Source organism: Hyaena hyaena, unplaced genomic scaffold, assembly GCF_003009895.1.
Source record: "Hyaena hyaena isolate Hyena2069 unplaced genomic scaffold, ASM300989v1 scaffold_2534, whole genome shotgun sequence".
Taxonomy (NCBI): domain Eukaryota; kingdom Metazoa; phylum Chordata; class Mammalia; order Carnivora; family Hyaenidae; genus Hyaena; species Hyaena hyaena.
The window spans coordinates 2182-23520 of record NW_024083168.1 but is presented as its reverse complement, the minus strand read 5'-3'; the positions used below and the strand labels follow the sequence as shown (position 1 = coordinate 23520).

At 39.1% G+C, this 21339-nt stretch overlaps 2 protein-coding genes across 2 annotated transcripts; both read left to right on the top strand.

Moving 5' to 3' along the window:
• Positions 1-1526: 1526 nt before the first annotated feature.
• On the top strand, positions 1527-2471 carry LOC120227574 (putative vomeronasal receptor-like protein 4). Its single transcript, XM_039225656.1, has one exon. The coding sequence runs from the start codon at positions 1527-1529 to the stop codon at positions 2469-2471; it is 945 nt and encodes a 314-aa protein (XP_039081587.1).
• A 13523-nt stretch (positions 2472-15994) lies between these two features.
• On the top strand, positions 15995-16926 carry LOC120227573 (putative vomeronasal receptor-like protein 4). Its single transcript, XM_039225654.1, is given in 2 exon segments — positions 15995-16880; positions 16883-16926. Coding segments are annotated over 2 exon segments (930 nt in total).
• Positions 16927-21339: the final 4413 nt, after the last annotated feature.

Sequence of the window (21339 nt, the reverse complement as noted above, 5' to 3'; positions counted from 1 at the left end):
TCACTCTCAAAATGTTCTCAGTGAAAACAAAAGTGAGTACTCTTTCCTCTCAAAAGAAGAATAAATAGAATGATTAATATAGATAAATAGTTTAAGTCCTGGATCCATTAATTGGACAAAATAATTATGTCTACACACAAGGCAAATAACATGATAAAATAATTGCAAGCCTGTTTATTGACATTTTACAAAGTATTCTTATATTGAAAATATCCTGATGAGACATGAGGATAAGCATATTTTTACTGGAGCATTTTTGAAGTTGTTCTTTATGTATTTTGAGTGGGGAGCTGCAGAGACAGATTTAGGGAGAGAATCCCAAGAATGTTCTGAGCTGTCAGTGCAGAGATTGACACAGGACTGACTTGAGCTGAAGTCAAGAGTCAGACTCAACTGATTGATCCACCAAGGAGCCCCTATTGGGAGATTTTTAATGGAATGGGAGTATATCCTTTTATTAAATAAAAACCCCAAAAAGATCTCCTTGTAAACATTTTGATACAACTCTGTGGATGTCATAAAGTGGAAAATTGTGTTTTTGTCCTCCTGAAAATTGAAAATTGTCCTCTTGAAAAGATATGGTATTCAGCAATTCCTTACTGATATAAAAAGAGTTTATAGAAGGAATCACTGTGAATGAAAACAAAAGGGAATGAGCCAGGTTCATGTTCAATAAATTTTTAAAATAGGATTTTAATAAAATAATTATTTCTATCCCCTGGATGTCTACATCAAAACCCTCATATCCCTTATATGAATACATTAGGTTGTATGACAATGATAATTAAGGTTGTAGATAGAAGGATGATTAACAATTATGTGATTTTAAGGTAAGATTATGCTGAGTTATCGGAATAAGCCAAACATAATAACAATGGCTTCTACATGTGGAAGGAAGAAGAAAAGTGTCACAATATGTGATGGAAAACTCACTTGGGCATTACTTTTCTCAATTGTTTGTTTGGTAATTCTTTCCCTGTTAGCATAAAATGTACATCAGTTCAACTATACAAACACATGTGCATACTTTATATAGATATTAATATTCTTAATACTAAATATGGTATAGTATAAGGCAGAACAATAAAGCAAAACTTTTTAAAGAAGAAATGAATGCACCATAGGAGTAGGGAAAATGTGTATATTGTCCTGGCATGAATATGAATATGAGATCTCTCTCTTTCTCTCTCTCCCTCTCTCTCCTTTCCCTCTTTCCTTCTCTCTCTTTCTCCCTAGTTAGATGATACGTATGTTATAGATGATAGATAGATAGATAGATAGATAGATAGATAGATAGATGATAGATAGATAGAAAGATAGAGATGACAGATACGTAGGTGTATATTTGTCTAGACAAATAATTTTGAGACTGTATTTCTAAGAATTATGTGATGTAGGTTTAATGATTAATTGGGTGAAATAAAACTTGTGGTGATGATTTTGATCACAAAGTAAATGATATTTATGATATAAATTCTAATTTTTTTCAGATACACAAAAGTATGTTTTTCTTGGCCACTGTGATGATGACATCTTCCATTTATATTACTATTAAGATAGGACAATTTTTACTGATTGGTATGGGAATTTTTGCCAACACCTTCCTCCTTCTCCTCCACATCTTAATGCTCCTTCTGGATCACAGGCCTAAGCCTTCTGACATGATCGTCTGTCACGTGGCCTTTGTCCACATAATGAAACTATTCACTGCACTATTTCTGTTGTCTACAGACTTGTTTGAAGCTCTGAACTTTATGAATGATTTCAAATGTAAGTCTTTATTCTGCATGATCCGAGTGACACGGGGTCTCTCCATGAGCACTACCTGCCTCCTGAGCATCCTCCAGGCCATCATCATCAGCCCCATCAACTCCTGGTTGGCTAGGTTTAAACATAAGTGTACAAAGTACATATTCCATTCTTTTATCATCCTATGGTTTCTCAGTTTTTTTCTCAATAGTAACTGCCTCTTGTATACTGCTGCTTCTTTTAATGTGACCCAGAGCAACCTACTGAATGTCAGTAAATACTGCTCACTTTCTCGCATAAGCTCCATCACCAGGGGACTGTTTTTCACTTTTTCATTATCCAGGGATGTTTTCTTTATAGGAGCCATGTTGCTCTCAAGTGCATACATGGTTATTCTCTTGTCCAGGCATCAGAGGCAGTGCCAGCACCTTCACAGGACCCACTTCTCCTCACGAGTCTCCCCAGAGAGAAGGGCCACCCAGACCGTCCTGTTGTTGGTGACTTTCTTTGTGGTCATATACTGGGTGGACGTCATCATCTCCTTTTCCTCAAGTCTGTTGTGGACATATGACCCAGTCATCCTGGATGTCCAGAAGCTTGTGTCCAATGTCTATGCCACTGTTAGTGGATTAGTACTAATCAGTTCTGATAAAAGGATAAAAATGTGTTTCAGAAATGTTGGAAAATTACAATCTAATTATAATTGCTTATTCATGAAATAGTTATTGAAAAATGATTATTTTGATTTTATTCAAATGATAGAGTAATTAATTATAAAACATTAAAAATTTAATTTTAGTTTAAGTGTAATTTAAAAGTATATTTTATTTTTTCTAAATATTTTTATTTTTTTATTTTTATTTTTTAAAAATGTTTTATTTATTTCTAGGAGAGAGAGAGAGACAGCGTGAGCAGGGGAGGGTCAGAGAGAGAGGGAGTCACAGACTGAAACAGGCTCCAGGCTCTGAGCTGGCAGTCAGCACAGAGCCCGACGCGGGGCTCGAACCCACGAACCGTGAGATCATGACCTAAGTGAAAGTCGGACGCTTAACCGACTAAGCCACCCAGGCGCCCCTATTTTTTCTAAATATTTTTAAAATTTGTGATGGCAAGAACACTCCAGTTTCTGTAGTTTAGTATCAAGGAAGATTCAATATTCCTGTGTTTACAATTTCCTTTATCTTTCATTTTATTTCTCAAAGTGCCTTAAGGAAAATTTGCTCTTTATACAGGAAAACTATACCCTAAGCACTACTATGGCACCTAGTACAATGTTAGTATTCTTTATTAATATGCAATATTCTTAAATTCAAGTGCTCTTTTTGTTCAAGATATTTAGCTATGCATCTAATTTTAATTGAGCAACAGTTTCTCCCTGCACTTTATACTTATCTCTCTATGTTCTCTGTGCTCTGGCTGCTGTTAAGACTGCAGATTGTACTCTCACCTCTGTAGGTGAGTGTAAGCCGTTGTCAGTCATGGAGGGAAGGGATTTGGCATAACTGACCCAGCAATCTACCTACTAGTTATTTATCCAAAAGATACAAAAATGCTGATTTGAAGGGGCACATGCACCCCAATGTTTATAGCAGTGCTATGAACAAGAGCCAGTGTATGGAAAGAGCTCAAGTGTCCATCAACTTATGAATAGATAAAGAAGAAGTGGTATATCTATATATCTATAGATAAATAGATGGCATATCTTTCTATAGATTATAGATAGAGAGATAGATAGATAGACAGATATATATACAATGCAATAGTACTTGGTGATCAGAAAGAATGAAATCTTGTCATTTGCAACAACATAGATGGAACTAAAGTGTATTATGCTAAATGAAGTAAGTCAGTAAGAGAAAGACAAATATATGATTTCACTCATGCTGTAATTTAAGAAACACAACAGATAAATATAGAGGAAGGAAGGAAAAATAAGATAAAAAACAGAGAGAGAGGCAAACCATAAGAGAATCTGAAATACAGAGAGTAAACTGAGGGTTGAGGGAATGAAAGTGGATGAGGGATGGGCTAAATGGGCGATGCGGATTAAGGAGGGCACTTGTGGGGATGAGCACTGGGTGTTATTTGTAAATGATGAATCACTGAGTTCTAGTCCTGAAGCCAATACTACATTATTTATTAACCTGAGTTTAAATAAATATTTAAAAATCAACTACATGGCAATGAGAAAGAATGAAATCTGGCCACGTGTAGCAACATGGATGGAACTTGAGGGTGTTTAGCTGAGCGAAATAAGTCAGGCAGAGAAGGACAGCTACCATATGTTTGCACATATAGAAGGATTAGGAAGAACTTAACGGAGGACCATGGGGGAGAAGAAGGAGGGAAATATGGGGGGAGAGGGAGGGAGGCAAACCATGAGAGACTCTTGAATGCTGAGAACAAACTGAGGACCGATGGGGGTGGGGGGGAGGGGAAGGAGGGTGATGGGCATGGAGGAGGGCACTTGTGGGGATGAGCACTGGGAGTTATATAGAAACCAATTTAACAATAAACTATTTAAAAATAAAATAAAATAAAATAAAATAAAATGAAATGAAATGAAATGAAATGAAATGAAATGAAATGAAATGCTGAGCTCGACAACAATAAAAAAATAAAAAATTCAGGGAACTGGTTTGGCAGTGACCTTCACTGATTTTCTGCGAAAGGATCTCATTTCAATGGGAGTGATGCAGGTTTGACCTAGAAGGGTACGAGAAGTTGTACCATAGTGCACAGTCATGGAATTTGGAACAAGCTGGCTAAATAGCCTGTGACCGAGTGAGCCACCCTCAGCAGGTATATCTGCTGCTAGACTGAGGGAGAGCGTGAGTAAATGATGCCCGCTGGTTCTTTTGTCACCAGAGAGGCAAAGCCACCCTCACAGATGCACTCCAAGAAGAGTTAAGTCTTTCCCAGTGCATTTAGGCAATCCTCAGATTGTGCCCTCTGCCCCTGGGGTTGTTTGCCTGACTCCTCTCTAGGAGTCGGGTAGTGTCCTCAGGACTCTATTCCAACTAAGCCTGGCGTCTTCTAAAATTCCAGTCTTTGAGCCCTGATGGTTGCAAAACTTCATGAAAATTAGCTGTTCTCATTTTCTTAGACAATAACTTTGGGGAAGTATTCATCTTTTGTGCATCCCATGCACTCTACTCTGTCTTGACATTCCCTGGGAACAGAACTCCCTCTCATTTGCAGCATCCTCAGTCTGTCTCTTCTCCCAAATTATGTCTCTGCACTTTCTACCTTCCTCAAAGTGGCCTCTTCTCTCCCTCAGTTGTGCATTTTGTTCTGTCAGTCTTTAGGTCAATTTCTTGAGTATTGAGAATGATTTGATAATTACCTAGCTATGTTCAAGGGATGAAGCATGTCTGTGGTTCTCCTACTATGCTGCCATCTTAACGCTCTCACCCATCCTTTTGAGCAGCAGGAAAGCCCATTCAGCACTTTGAGAATATCTCCTTTCCTTCCTTCTTTCCTCTCTTCCTCCTTTCCTCCTTCCCTTCCTCCCCCTCACTTCCTCTTTCCTCTCTCTCCCTCCCTCCCTCCCTTCCTTCCTTCTAGTGTTGTCATCTGCTTTTGGTATCTGTGTAATTTTGGCCTTATAGAATGAATTTATAAGTTTTCTTTCCTCCTCTAATTTTTGGGGGATTATTTAAAAATAATAGGCATTAACTGTTCCTAAATGTTTGTAAGAATCACTGCCATATAGTCCTGGAGTTTGCCTTTTGGGAGTTTATTATTATTATTTATTCAATTTTTTGACAATAATTGATCCATTCAAATTTTCTATTTTTTACTGATTTAGTTTGGAAGATTTTCTCATGATTTATCAATTTATTCCATATTGTTTGATTTGTTTGCATTTAATTTTTAATAATATCCTCTTATAATTTTTTGCATCTACATTTGTTGGCTTATTTCTCCTCGTTTCATTATGATTTTATTTACTTTAGACTTCTCTTCCTTTTTAAAATATTTATTCATTTCTGAGAGAGAGAGACAGACAGAATGTGAACAGTGGAAGGGCAGATAGAGAGGGGGCAACAGAATCTGAATCAGGCTCCAGGCTCTGATCTGTCAGCACAGAGCCAGATCCAGGGCTTCAACTCACAGACTGTGAGATCATGACCTGAGCTGAAGTTGATGACTTAACTGACGGAGCCACCCAGGAGCTCCTCTTTTCTTCCTTTTCCTGAGCAGTCTAGCTCAGTCTCTCAGTTTTATCCTGTTTTCAACTGAGTTTTATCATTTTGAAAATCTCTCAAAAGCCAGCTCTTGATTTCAATGATATTTTCTAATGTTTTACCCTCCTAGTTTTTATTCCTAGATGGTGGATTATTGTTTAAACTTTACAATCAGGAAGTGTGGAACTGTCATTATGGCCTAGTACTTCATCAGGTGTCAGGTGGTGCAGATAGAGAGACCCTTCTTTATATGCTCATGTGATAAATCCAATGTTTTATAAACATTTTAAAATTTTAAGGCACTTATTTACACAAAAACTAAGAGAAAGCTATATATATACTCTCTGTTTCCACACATGCATAGTCTCATCCAGTATCACCTTCCTCTACCAGAGTGGTACATTTATTACAATTGATGAACAGACATTAACACATCATAATCACCCAAAGTTCGGAGATTACATTATTGTGCCTTCTGGTGTTGTACATTTTGTGAATTTGGATAAAACGATAATTGCTTGTATGCACCATTAGACAATAATATAGAATGTCACCGTTTTTCTAAAAGTACTCTGTATTCCAAATATTCAACACTTTCTCTTCCTGGAAACTGTGGCAATCATCAATTATTTTATTTTCTCAGCAAGTTTGGTATTTACAGAATGTCTTATAGTTGAGTCATGCAGATGCATCATTTTCATTTCTTTACAGGACAAAGGTCACCACTGAAATAACCATTGGTGTTTGATAAAGAAACATACATGCAGGTATGATAAGGACGAAGTTTAAAGTTAGTTATAACAAAGTTGTTCTTGATAGGTGTCACAAAAGCAAGTAATCTGTGAGTTTCTAAGGAGGTTTTCCCCTTTGCTGAGTGTGTGAAATAAACTGCACCATGAGAAGAAACATTGAGTGAACTGAAGGTTTGGGGTGACAGAATACACCACCACAGGATCTTACAAGTCCATGTCAAATAGGATACCTTAGCAAGGAGAATGAATATCTCAACCCTAATTGCTGTTTGAAGTCCTCCCCGCCCTTCCTACTTGCACCTGGCCACTCAGGTGGAAGAGTAGGCATTGAAATGTAGCCTACATTTTTCTCACCATGGACATTTTTCTCACCATGGAATGCCCTGACCGGTGACTGAGTTCTCTGTAAGAAAGATTACTTCGTGATGGGCATGGGGGAGGGCACTTGTTGGGATGAGCACTGGGTATTGTATGTAAATCAACTTGACAATAAACTATTTAGGAAAAAAAATTGATGAACAGAAACTCAAAAAAAGAAAAAGAAAGAAAGATTGCTTCCCCTAAGTGAAGAGTAGCAGATATTCTTTTTATTCCCACAAATGTGCTGTATCATCTAGATATTAACCCAAGACCAATCTACAACATATGTGAAGGCTGCCAAGGTCTTGAACCATCAAGAAGGGGACAAAGAGTTGGGAAGAGGGAGGGGGGCAAACCATGAGAGACTCTTGAATGCTGAGAACAAAACTGAGGACTGATGGGTGTGGGGGAGAGGAGAAGGGGGGTAATGAGCATGGAGGAGGACACTCGTGGGGATGAGCACTAAGTGTTATATGTAAACCAACTTGACAATAAACTATTTAAGAAGAAAGAAAAAGAGATACATTGGGCTATTTGACATTTGTTGCAGACATTTGAAATTAGGGTTATTGTGAGACTTTTGTTGTTTTGACAGGCACTGAGACCATAAAACTCACTATAAAGTTTACCTAGGGAGATTATCTTACATATAGAAAATTAGGGGACCCAGGTGTTCTTCATATATTGTTATCCAGGAATTAGGTAATTTTACTTGTCCCTGTGGTGTCCCTCTTTCATAACATATCCCAAAGCTAGGGCTGTCCTGTTTCTACAGGTGATGTGACACTTATGGGCATGGGGGAGATTAGCTGAGGGCATCCCTTGCCTATAAGCAATACTGTAGCCCCATCCTCCACAAATAGACTCTCTCTAAAGTCTCATTTGGCTGAGTGACTGTCTCATCTTCATGAACAGTGAGTATTCAAGACTCAGATAGGAGTCTGAATTTTCTAACATTTTGCTGAAATGTTAGAATTCCCTTCTCATAGTTTTAGTCATATCTTATTGAATTATATATCTTCAGTTGATGTTTCCAGATTAAAGGTAAAATTAATTAATGTTATTAGTATATACATTCATAGATTTATGGAATAATACTTACATTTTTGTGTTCTACTTGAATTTGACTTTTTCCCTTTTCTGAATGTTTTTGTTAACAAATTAGCTGAGATCCACAATACCTATGTATTTCTCTAAAATTTTATTTTTAAAATGCAATGAACATGAACTAACTCAGAATGATTTAGTCATTCTTCCTTATTCTTTTAATTTTGGATATATTTCTGTTTATTTCTAGTTTATATTTTTTAGAAATAGGATGTCATAAGACATTACATGTGTTAAACATTTTGTAATAATTAAATTTTAATAGATAAAAAGAAATAATTTATTTTTATATTAGTTGTTATGTTCATGTTACCACAAAACTATCCAGCATTAAACCTTTTGCCATTTATTAAATCTCTGCATAGGTAATGACTAGTTTACATGAATGGGTTTGGAAATATTCAGCATGATTTAAAATATTTTCTTAAATTTAGCTTTTATGTTTTAATTTTTCTAAATAAACTAAAACTTTAAATGCTGTGCATTTTTGTTTCAATGATAACAGAAAACTAATTTGCAAAATTTGAAGTCAGAATAATCTCTTACTTTAAAACAATCTTTTAACTTTAGTATCCTTACCTTTATTCTTTGAAGTGCAATTGAAATTTCTTAAAAAAACATGTATTCAGAAAAATTGACATATATTTCAGTTTATTTATTGAAATTCAGAAGTTAGATTTTCTACATTTGGCAGGAATAATGTTTTCTAATGTCTATTTCCTTAAATGAAAGACAGAGCATGCATTCAAGGTAAGTAGGGAACAAAAAACAACAAAATTATAATGCCATGGATTTTTTTTTGGTCCCATTAGTCCACTAAAATCTTTTTTAATTTTATTTTTTATTTTTCTTAATTTTAATTTTATTTTTAAATGGTCTATTGTCAAGTTTGTTTCCATATGACACCCAGTGCTCATCCCCACAAGTGCCTTCCTCCATGCTCATCATCCCCCCTTCCCCTCCCCCCTACCCCCATCAGTCCTCAGTTTGTTCTCAGCATTCAAGAGTCTCTCATGGTGTGCCTCCTTCCCTCTGCTCCCTATTTCCCCCCTTCTTCTCCCCCACGGTCCTCCGTTATGTTCCTCCTAATCCTCCTATACGTGGGAACATACGGTAGCTGTCCTTCTCTGCCTGACTTATTTCGCTCAGCATAACACCCTCAAGTTCCATCCATGTTGCTACACATAGCCAGATTTCATTCTTTCTCATTGCCATGTAGTATTCCATTGTGTAAATATACCACATCTTCTTGATTCATTTGTCGGTTGATGGACACTTAAGTCTTAAGAAACTTTGTACTCACTATGTACCTGAACATTAGAGGATTTCAAATGTCTCTTAAAATAATTTATGTTAAAAGCCACTGACTTTCCTGCATTTAGGAAGGAGACGTTCTAAGATATGGGTTTGAGTACCCTTAATCAGTGCTCTGAGAACGTGCTTTGTATTATCTTACAAATTTATCAGTGACATGCTTGTCATGATTTTTATGTTCTTATTACTCTGATGCATAAATATGTTGTAAGACATGTCACAAGCTCTTTGAAAAAAGAATGTTATACTTTGCTGGTATCTTTCTGGTTGTGTTTATTAAACAAGCAAATACTGCTACACAGTTTGTGATCAATTACCTGCAGTTTTTCCATTTCTTCCTTCTGCTGTGATATTTTCACTGCATATGTCTTTTCCCCAGGATTACTGAGAATTAAATGCCTTGAAAGTATGATATGTTTTTAGAAAACACTGTGTTTTCATCTGCACTGTACAATTGCCAAATAACAGTGGATGCTTTTTACTTATTAAAAGGTATCTGATGCTTAACACACCTATTCTTTGGGAAAAATACTTTTTTCAAAGGCATTTTCATGGAACTGATCTATGTAGGTCAAGAGATTTTTTTTTCCTTTTGAAACTACCAGCTGTATTTCTTATGGTCACACTATTGCCACTGAACCAACCAACTTACCTGAGTTTTGTCACTTGTAATTCACACATGAGTTTATGCTGCCAACAACTAGACGTAGGTATCCAATGCTTTTTCATAGAATATGGTAAAATTAAAGAGGAAAATGATGTTATTGAGTAATACAATAATATACAGAAGACAGGATGTGATATGCCTTATAGATTATACCATTAAATATATACTTCATGCAGTGTCAAAGAATTGCATGAAAACTGCACAATTCATTAAATAATACAACTCTAAACTTAAGTATTTTTATAAAGATGAGAAAGAACATTTTATTAAACTTTATTTCCTCCCAAATAATCTATTTTCTAATGAGAAATATCACTTGGATTCGTGTAAATGACGTCTTTCTTTCATTACTTCTCATTATTGTAGGCACCTTATGTAAGTCCACAGACTTTATGATGTGCTTTTCCCCAGGTTTATTTAATGGTGATATTTGCTCACTGTTACTTGTGATTTTGTACATCAATTGGCCTTTAATATTCAGAGTAGCCTTAACTCGGGGCATAATAATGAATAGGAATTTTATCTGCAGTTTTTGTCTTCTGACACTGCTCAGAAACTTCTCAGACCCAGGACAGACTGGTTGTTTCTTCTGAAGGTGAATTCTGAGGTGTGTATCTAGATTTATACATTTTCAGGATTTCAGCGGGGATCGAATTCGCCTTCACATTGGCCAATATATCTTGTATGAATTTTTTTATATTCCATCTCTCAAGACATGCGCAATGTTTTCCAAATCCCCTGATTCTTCCATAGTAAGATTGTCAGATTCGCTAAACATGAATAGAGGATACAGATTGAAATTCAGAAAACAACAATCACTTTTTGTATAACTATGCAATGTTTTCATATTTTCATGTCAGATGTGTTGTCATAGTTGGGACATAACATAATTATTCATTATTTGCCTGAAATTCAAATTTAACTGCATATCCTGCACTTTATTTCTCTACTCTAATCTATGGGAAACATGGTGCTCTCCATTACAGGGTCAGTACCAATGTATTCAAGAGTGTCATTGGAAAAAGGCATTATTTGTCAATACAGCAGAAATCCTTTTTCAGTATGTGTTGTTTATTGAGACAGAAGGCATGAATTAGTTGTGGCCCATCATATATCTCATAGGGTGTTAAATATAATAACTTTTATTTATTTTGTTTTATTGAATATATTTTATTATCTTTGGGATATGGCTTGTGACATAAGCCTTATATATTTTTAAATGATTTACATACAAAGGAGGACCGTGGGGGAGAAGAAGGGAGGAAAATAGTGGGGGAGAGGGAAGGAGGCAAACCATGAGAGACTCTTGCATGCTGAGAACAAACTGAGGACTGATGGGTATGGGGGGAGGGGGAGGGGTGATGGGCATGGAGGAGGGCACTTGTGGGGATGAGCACTGGGTGTTATATGGAAACTAACTTGACAATAAACTACTTTTTAAAAAATTAAATAATTACACATATACTAGTGGCCAACACCCAATTGTTTCATTGGTACTGGTCTGTATTTCTTAAATTTTAGATAGCATTGTGCCTTTAAGCCAATATTATTTTAGTACTTCTCTAAAGGTCCAACATGACACAAAAACCTTAAAGTGTGTGGGTAAAGATGTATGTTCCTGGAAACTGGAGAAATCTGTCACACGATAGATTAAACATTTTGAAAAGTAGTTACAGCTATTTATTTTTTTTTTAATGTTTTATTTATTTCTAGGAGAGAGAGAGAGAGACAGCATGAGCAGGGGAGGGTCAGAGAGACAGGGAGTCACAGACTGAAACAGGCTCCAGGCTCTGAGCTGGCAGTCAGCACAGAGCCCGACGCGGGGCTCGAACCCACGAACCGCGAGATCATGACCTGAGTGAAAGTCGGACGCTTAACCGACTAAGCCACCCAGGCGCCCCAACAGCTATTTAAAAAAATATACAATGTCTCCTCTGTAAAATACTCATATATCTTTAGCTTGCTCGTAATTCCTCCATTCTTTACTGTTCTTTCCTGTACCGTATCTGCATCTGTATAAAGTATAGCTGTCTTGAAGACACAGATCAAAGGTGAATTCTTCCATAAAATCTTTCCTTGATTCTCTAGTAGGAATAATTCTTTCCCTCCTTTGATTTTCTGAAAATGTTTCACCTATTTAGTACAAATTGTCTTATGCAAGTGTAACTACTAAAACAGATTATAAATTCTTTCAGGGTAGGAACTTGGTCCATCGTGCCATCCTCTATATTCCCTACTATGATGGCTAGTAGATAGTTCATTGTTAATGAATTGGTGGAGATATACCTTTAACCAAATAAATTTATTGAGTAAAATGGCAACTGGATGAAAAAGTTATTCTACAGTTATGTCTCAATGGATATGATATCTAGTTTCCAATGATGAAAATGGAATGAAAATCCCAATGAGGCAATATGGATACAGACAAGAATGGGAAAACATTTGTCCAAAGCATCTTGTCCAAAGATGGGAAAGCAAACTAATTTTCATTGAGCATTGTCAGTTTCCTGTAGCTTCTTTAACAAATTATGACAAACTTAGTAACTAGAAACAAAAGAGAAATTTATTCTTTCATGGTTCTGGGCAGCAGAAATCCAAAATCAGTTTCACTGGGATGATATCAAGGTATCAACGGAGCTACACTCCCTTTGGAAGCTCCTGGGTAGAATGCATTCCTTGTCTCTTCCAGCTTCTTTTGGCAGCTGGCATTCATTGGTTTATGGGCCACATCCCTCTAATCTGCCTCTACGGTCACATGGCTTTCTCTTCTGTGTCAGATCATCCTCTGCTTTTATTTTATTATTTTTCTAATAAGGGCACTGGAGGTTGCATTTTGGTCCCATGCAGATAACCCAGAATAATTTTTCCCTTAAAAGTAACATTTAGAGTTTCCAAGGATTAGAATCTTATATTTGGGGGGGGCCATTATTCAGCCTGCTATACTATGCCTGGAAAAATGCAGGAGAAAAGGCTATTTAAGCAGAGAAATAGACATATTCAAGCCAAACATTCTCTCTGAATGTTGTCTAATTACTTCACATATTTTGAAATCAAGTCTGGTCTTTATTTTTTTAAATCATACTGTATTTAATTTTTAAACTCTGGTGACTCTATCAGAGCTACAAAAGGCTTTTGGAGACTGTGACATGGGGACCAACAGAAATGTCCTCAAGAAATTAGCTAAATCAATTGAGAGACCAATAGGAAAACTTACAAGTTATTGTCTGGATAATTCAAATTACTATCTTTTAATTGTCAAAGTCCTATGTGAAGTTGGTACTGAATGAAAGCAGAAGAGAATGCCAAAGTGTTCCGGTTTGCCTGTGTAGTTTTTTTTTTTCTTCCACTGTGTTTTAATAAAAAAGCCCCTACAACATTAAACAATAATAATATAATAAAATACACATATATCAGGCGATTATAGAGAAATGTTTTACTTTAGCAATCACATTTTGAGTTTGAGCCACAACACAAGCTGTCAAAATTTCTTCACATAAAAAAGTACACACTTTCCCTTCAGGATAATAAACACAATACTAAACAACAAAGCTAATTTTTACTAAGCCTTGTATTAAATTAATTGGATAAAATAATTATGCCTGCATACAGGACAAATAACATGGTAGAATAAATCTGAAATTATCCAATGACATTTTCTAAAGTGCTGTCATATTGGAAATTTTCTGATCATACCTGAGGAGATATTTTCTATTGGAGACATAAACACTTTTAAAGCATGGGTGGATATCTTTGTATTAAAGTCCCACGAGAAAAATCACCATATGAACATTTTGATACAATTTTGTGGGTGTCCTAAAGTGGGGAATTGAGAGCGACCTTTTAGCAATTCCTTACTGATATAAAGAGAAATTATGGAAGAGATGCCTTTGATTGAAAATAAAGTGGAGTAAGTCATGTTTATGTTGAGTACATTTTCAATAGATTTATGGCCAAAATTATGTTCTTTTCTCCTAGGATGTTGACATCCAAATATTCATATCCTCAATATAATTATTTTAGATTATATAACAATGGGAATTAAGGGTGTAGATGGAAGATTAATAATTATTTGATTTTGGGGCGCCTGGGTGGCTCAGTCAGTTAAGCGTCCTACTTCAGCTCAGGTCATGATCTCGCGGTTCGTGGGTTCAAGCCCCGCATTGAGCCCTGTACTGACAGCTAGCTCAGATCCTGGAGCCTGCTTCAGATTCTGTATCTCCCTCTTTCTCTGACCCTCCCCTGCTCAAGCTGTCTCTCTCTCTCTCACACACACACAAATAAATAAAAAACATTTAAAAAATTATAAAAAAATAATTATTTGATTTTAAGGTGGAGTGATTGTGCTGAATTATCAGGATAAGCCCAATTAATCACAATGTTCCCTAAGTGTGAAAAAAAGAGGAAGAAAAAAGTTGTCCCATTATGTGTTGGAAGACTCATCGGGAAATTTTCCTCTCAATTGTTTTTTTTAGTGATTTTTCCCTTTTAACATAAAATTTACTTCTGTTCAACTATGCAAGCTGCTATGAATCCTTCATGTGACCGTTACTATTAATGTTTCTGAACATGAAACCGGGTAACACAGAAGAGTAAAGTGAAATGCAGAAAAGTAAAGCAAAGAAAAAGGAGGAGAAGGAGAGGGAGAAGGAAGAAGAAGAAGGGGAAGGGGAATGTGAAGGCAAAGGAAAAGAATGAGAAATGCATGTACCATAAAATTATGGAAAACGGATACATTATACTGGCATGATTATGAGTATGCTGAGTGTGATCTGCATAGATAGATAAATAGAAAGATAGAGGTAGATAGATAGATGATAGATAGATAGATAGATAGATAGATAGATAGATAGATAGATGATAGATAGATATTTAGACAGACAGACAGAAAATATACATACACAATTTAATATAGAAATCATGTTAAAGGTGTATTTCTTGCTCAGCATCCCTCCTCATCAGGGAAATACAAATCAAAACCACCCTGAGATACCACCTCACGCCAGTCAGAGTGGATAAAATGAGCAAATCAGAGAACTCTAGATGCTGGCGAGGATGTGGAGAAACGGGCACCGTCCTACACTGTTGGTGGGAATGTAAACTGGTACAGCCCCTCTGGAAAACAGTGTGGAGGTTCCTCAGGAAACTAACAATAGAACTCCCTTATGACCCAGCAATAGCACTGCTAGGAATTTACCCAAGGGATACAGAAATGCTGAGGCATAGGAGCACATGTACCCCAATGTTCATAGCAGCACTCTCCACAATAGCTAAAACATGGAAAGAGCCTAAGTGTCCATCAACAGATGAATGGATCAAGAAGATGTGGTTTATCTATACCATGGAATACTACATGGCAATGAGAAACAATGAAATCTGGCCATGTGTAGCAACATGGATGGACCTTGAGGGTGTTATGCTGAGCGAAATAAGTCAGGCAGAGAAGGACAAATATCATATGTTTGCACGTATAGGAGGATTAGGAGGAACTTGACGGAGGAACAAGCGGGAGAAGAAGGGCGGAAATGGTGGGGGAAAGGGAGAGAGGCAAACCATGAGAGACTCTTGAATGCTGACAAAAACTGAGGACTGATGGATGTGGGGGGGAGGGGGGGATGGGCATGGAGGAGGGCACTTTGGGGATGAGCACTGAGTGTTATGTAGAAACTAATTTGACAATAAACTATTTGTAAAAAAAAAAAAAGGTGTATTTCTAAGACTTTATACAAATGGTTTACTGATTAACTGGGTGAAATAAAAATGGTAATGTTGGTGATGATTTGACCACTTAATAAATAACATGAGTGTTATGAGAAATATTTTTTTAGATATACAAAATACATTTCTACTTTTCCACTATGATGATTGCACTTCCCATGCATGTTACTTTTAAAATATGTGAATTTTTGCAAGTAGGCATTGGAATATCAGCCAATACCTTCCTCCTTCTCTTTCACGTCTTCCCACTCCTGGACCACAGGCCTAAGCCAACCAAGCTGATCATCTGTCACGTGGCAGTTATCCACATGATGAAACTCTTCACTGCACTGTTACTGTTGTCTTCAGATCTGTTTGAATCACCAAACTTTCAGAATGATTTCAAATGCAACGTTTTATTCTACGTGAGTAGAGTGACAAGGTGTCTTTCCATCTCCACCACCTGCCTCCTGAGCATCCTCCAGACCATCACCATCAGCCCCAGCACCTCCTGTTTGGGGAGATTTAAACAGAAATGCACTAAGTACATCTTCCATTCCTTCATCATCTTATGGTTTCTCAGCTTGTCTCTCAGTATTCACTGCATCTTGTACACTGTTGCTTCTTCTAATGTGACCCAGATCAATCTACTGCATATCAGTAAATACTGCTCACTTTCTCACATAAATTTCATCATCAGGGCACTACTTTTCACTTTGACATTATGCAGGGATGTCTACTTCCTAGGAACCATGCTGCTCTCAAGTGCATACACGGTGATTCTCTTGTCCAGGCATCAGAGGCAGTGCCAGTACCTTCACAGCACCCGCCTCTCCTCAACAGTCTCTCCTGAGAGAAAGGCCACTCAGACTGTCCTGTTGTTGGTGAGTTTCTTTGTGGTCGTGTACTGGATAGACTTCATCATCTCATCACCTGTAACCCTGTTATGGGTATATGACCCCATCACCCAAGATTTCCAGAAGCTTTTGGGCAATGTTTATGCCACAATCAGTCCTTTCATACTAATTAGTTCTGATAAAAGGATAAAGATACGTTGCAAAAATGTGGCAAAATTACAATATATTTTAATTGACTTATTCATGAAATAATTACCCAAAAGCATATTTTGTCTTATCAAATGACACTGGATTTATTTATATAACATTTAAAATGTACAAAATTAGGGATGCCTGGGTGGCTCAGTTGGTTGAGCGTCCGACTTCAGCTCAGGTCATGATCTCACGATTCGTGAGTTTGAGCCCCGTGTCAGGCTCTGTGCTGAGAGCCAGCTCAGAGCCTGGAGCCTGCTTCAGATTTTGTATCTCCTTCTCTCTCTGAACCCCCCTGCTCATGCTGTCTCTCTCTCTCTCAGGAATAAATAAGGAAAAAAAAATAAAATGGGAGGGAGGCAAGATGGCTGAGAAGTAAGGAGCTCCGTACATTTCGCCTGTACCCATTACTCAAAAGAGAAGGCCTGAAGTCATAGGACACTGAGCCACAGGAGTTTGGGAAGAGAAAGAGACAGAGTACAAGTGTGAACTGGGGAAGATAAAAGCTGGATGGGACCCAGAGACATGGAAGGAGGGGAGGGAACCCGGCTTGCGTGCATCTGCGGTGAGTGATAAACTGGCGAGTGGTGGTGAGCTCCTGCGAGTCCAGGAGAAAGGAAAGAAAAGCTGAGTTTGCTCATAGAACCGTCCCTGGAGACGACAAAAACCTCGGCTTGGAAAGAGAGTGCTCTGGGTGGGGTGCTGACTTTAAACTAGGTGCCCTGGTCCCAGAAGGCACCAGGAAAAACTGAACTGCCCTGCGCCCGGCACCATCCATGGCGTCGGCGGCCCAGTAAACCAGCAGCAACTCCTACAGAGGCAGTCCCGGCACCAGATGAAGTGGCAGCGGAGCACTGCAGCCACACGGACTCTACGGACCTGAAGTTGCTACGTTCCCGAAAGGCACTCGGGTTGTATCCCTGGTTGGCCCCTGCGGATCTGTGGATCTGAGGCTGCGACACTTCCCCCACTCCCCACTCAACCCCCAGGCAACACGGAAGCAGCAACCAGCAGGACTGTTCAGGGCAGTATAACAAAGCCCGTGGAATGGACTGGGACCTGGAAACCGGTGGGGTGTGGGGCATAGAACTCAGCCCACCTTGGCTACATCCTCAGCACAGGGAGATCAGACTGAGGAAGCGATTTGCAAGGCTTGGTTGAGAAGGGACTGGGACGACGCCATTCTTCTCCCCACAACCACCAAGGAGCGCCTCAGGGAGGCCAGCGGACACAGTGGAGACAAGACCTGCTGTGGGAGCCCGACAGTGACCACAAGAAAGCGTGGTTAGGGACGTGGGGATGTGCCTGCACACGGGGCTCCCTGCCTGGGCAAAGCATGCCTGCAAAGGGGATGCTCTGCCAGGAGGCCTGCACACAATATTCAAGTTTAATTGTTGCAGGATTCTCGCTCAGAGAGTCGTGACACCGAGACTTTTCTTTCTAGGAAGCAACTTTATTTATGCCGGCACCGCTCAGTTGGGTTCGTACCCAAAAGAACTGAGCGGCCCACATCATATGGCATAGGTTTTTTTATGCATTTTCTATTTCTTTGTCTCCCATATATGGTAATACACATAAACATGCAGTCTGATTAAGTTGTTTCAGTTTACATGAACATGGGGGATGTAGGCAGCCAGACCCATATCTAGGTGACCTTGAAGTCTTCTCTTCTCTCTTCTTCAATTTTTTCTTTCTCCTTAGGGAGGGATTCCTACCACATTCCCCCCTTTGATGCTCGGACACCTCTATTTTGGGTCAGAGAGCATCATCCTGGCTTAGAGGATAACATAACATCATTAAATGAGCAGCCGTTTTTCTCTCAACTATAGTTTCAATGAGACTGGAAACTGATCGTATAATCAAGGGAGCCAAGCAGGGTATGATCAAACATCCTCCCAGAATTAGGAGGACAATACCTATGAGGGTTTGAATCCCCCGAAAGATGAAAACCATCCTCCAAATAACTCTCTGGGGTTCCAACCATTCCAGGTTTGGACTGGGACATGAGCAACTTTTCTCATTCGATCTGTGATCTCCTCTATGACTTTTCCCTTATCATCTATTTGTAGGCAGCAGTTGCTTAGGTTGAATTTTCCACAAACATCACCCTCAGAAGCAAGCAGGTAATCTAAGGCCATGCGATTTTGGTAGATTGCATTGCGCATTTTGGTTTGCTGCTTAGGAAGTAAATTAAGAGCCCTAGCAGTTTCATTGGTTATAATTTCTACAACTGCTTGTAGCCTAATTATGCGGTTTAGCATACAAATGGGGGTGCGGTAGCCCCAAGACCCATCCTCGGCCCACGTAGCAGGGCCGTAATAATGAATTATTCCTTCGGAAGGCCATTCATTTTCCTTCCAGTTGCCAATTTGCAAGGCACACTGCTTTCTTTGAACTTTCCTATCTCCATATATTTGAACTCCCAGAAGTTCTCCTTCTGCAAGTGGGAGTAGGAAGAAGGATGGGTGAATAGTTCCCAGCACACATGACTCTGACCAGCCTGAAGGGAGTACTGTATAGGCTGTTATCCCATATATCCAATATAGTCCCCCTGGGGCCCGCCATTCAATGGCAGCGTCTATGTTGTCCCAGGCCTCCCAGAGATGAGAGAAGTTAAACAAGGGGTGAGGATTTGGCTCATGGTGACCTGGGGACCCCCACCATTGGGTTTCCCAGGTGGTTGAATTATAAAACCTTTGGCCCAGGCATGTTAAGTTTCCGACAGGGATGGTGAACTTTTTCCCCCATCGGGCAAGACAGTTCTTCCCAATGATTGAGGTTTTCAGGAGCCAAACCCTGGCTGCAGAACTGGGGTAATTCGTTCCATCATAAGCCTCGAGGGGATCTAATTCTCTGGCCTCCCGTGGCCATTGATCCCCCATGTTGGTCCCCCCACATACATAGCATGAAGAGATCTTCAGAGTCTGGGCTATAGTCTCTGCCAGGGCCAGAAACAAATTCCTTCCTGTGACTGAAATGGGAGGGGGACTACTTCTTATTTCCTCATAGAAGGAGTGAAAAATTTGGTGGGACGTGGCTGGATGGGTGGCAGTGATCCTCTTAAAATATAGTACAGTCCCTGGGTCTTTGCCTCTTCCATAAATTCGAATACCAATTCGAATGCCCCATTGCCATTTGTAGTCTTCTAAATTAATGATAGTGAAATTTACAGGGTTACAGGCTTTTGACTGACAATCTGATCTAGCAGCCCCCTTTTGAAGGAGAGCTGTTGCATCCTTTTTTTTTCAAGTGGCCCATGAAACACAGCTCCAACTAGGGCATAGAAACTCAGGTGTGTAGGCATATAAACCATTTTCCTCACACATGTATTTGTCATTGAGGCGATATTTTCACTCCCAATCTAAGCCTCCACCTGGTATATCAAGAGTTTTTGGACCCTCCATGACAAGTGCCCATTTTTTCCATATAACGGATGCTTCTGGGCCTAGACCAATAACCGCACACACATCAAACAGTACTGACACCGGACGTTTGGGGTTTGTAATTCGTGTCCGGCTAATGAAGGCCCCTTCTTCCTGGTAAGATCAGACTTCTAACCAATCTTCATTTGGGGAGTACTGTGGGTCAAAGCAAGTGTATTGACTTCCCCAATGGCAGACGGAATAGGTGGTCTTGTTATGTATGCATGTCCCTTGGACCTTTCCCTGGCATGAGAAATGGGTATGATACAATAGGGTCCAGGTGATTCCTTGGCCTGACCTGGTTATGCGAATGCACGGATCACATGATGAGAGATTCAGGTTTACAAGCGGAGTCCAAATTAAAAACAACCAATACCAACAAAACATCCTACCCACAAGAGAAAAGTGAGTGCTAACAGAAACCTTTCGCCACATTTCCAGATGGCTGGGGTAACCTCTGCCAATCCAATAGCAAGAAGTAAAGCAAAAATTGCAATAATAGTGACAGACAAGGGGTGACAGTGCATTACAGTAAGAGGCAGATGTAATAAATAAAGACAGTCTATTTCTTCGGACCGGCGATTCCTCAAGCTTCCACCGTGCGTAGATTAGTCAGCTTCCGGAGTGACTAAAGCAGGGCTGTAGTCTTCCGTTGGAGTCTCCGCCGTGGCAGCTCGCTTCTTCCGTATGGTCAGCTTACACTGTGTGGACGGATCAGGAATGCATTCCCAGTCCCCGGATGCCGGCTTCACTCTGCTGTGGTGAATCCAGGGACCTACCTCGGCTACTTTTACTGCAGTGGGGGTGGACAAAATGACAGTAAACGGGCCCCTCCAAAGGGGTTTGAGTTGTTGGACATTCCACTCTTTTACCCATACAGCATCTCCTGGCTCAAAGGAGTGAGTATCTGTGGTCAGACTCACAGGTAATCGTTCTTTAACCCATCGGTGTAGAGTGACTAGAGTAGAACCCAGAGCCTGCATTGCTGCCTTAGGGTTAAATTGCCTATCTCATTTAAGTCTCCCCTTACCCCTT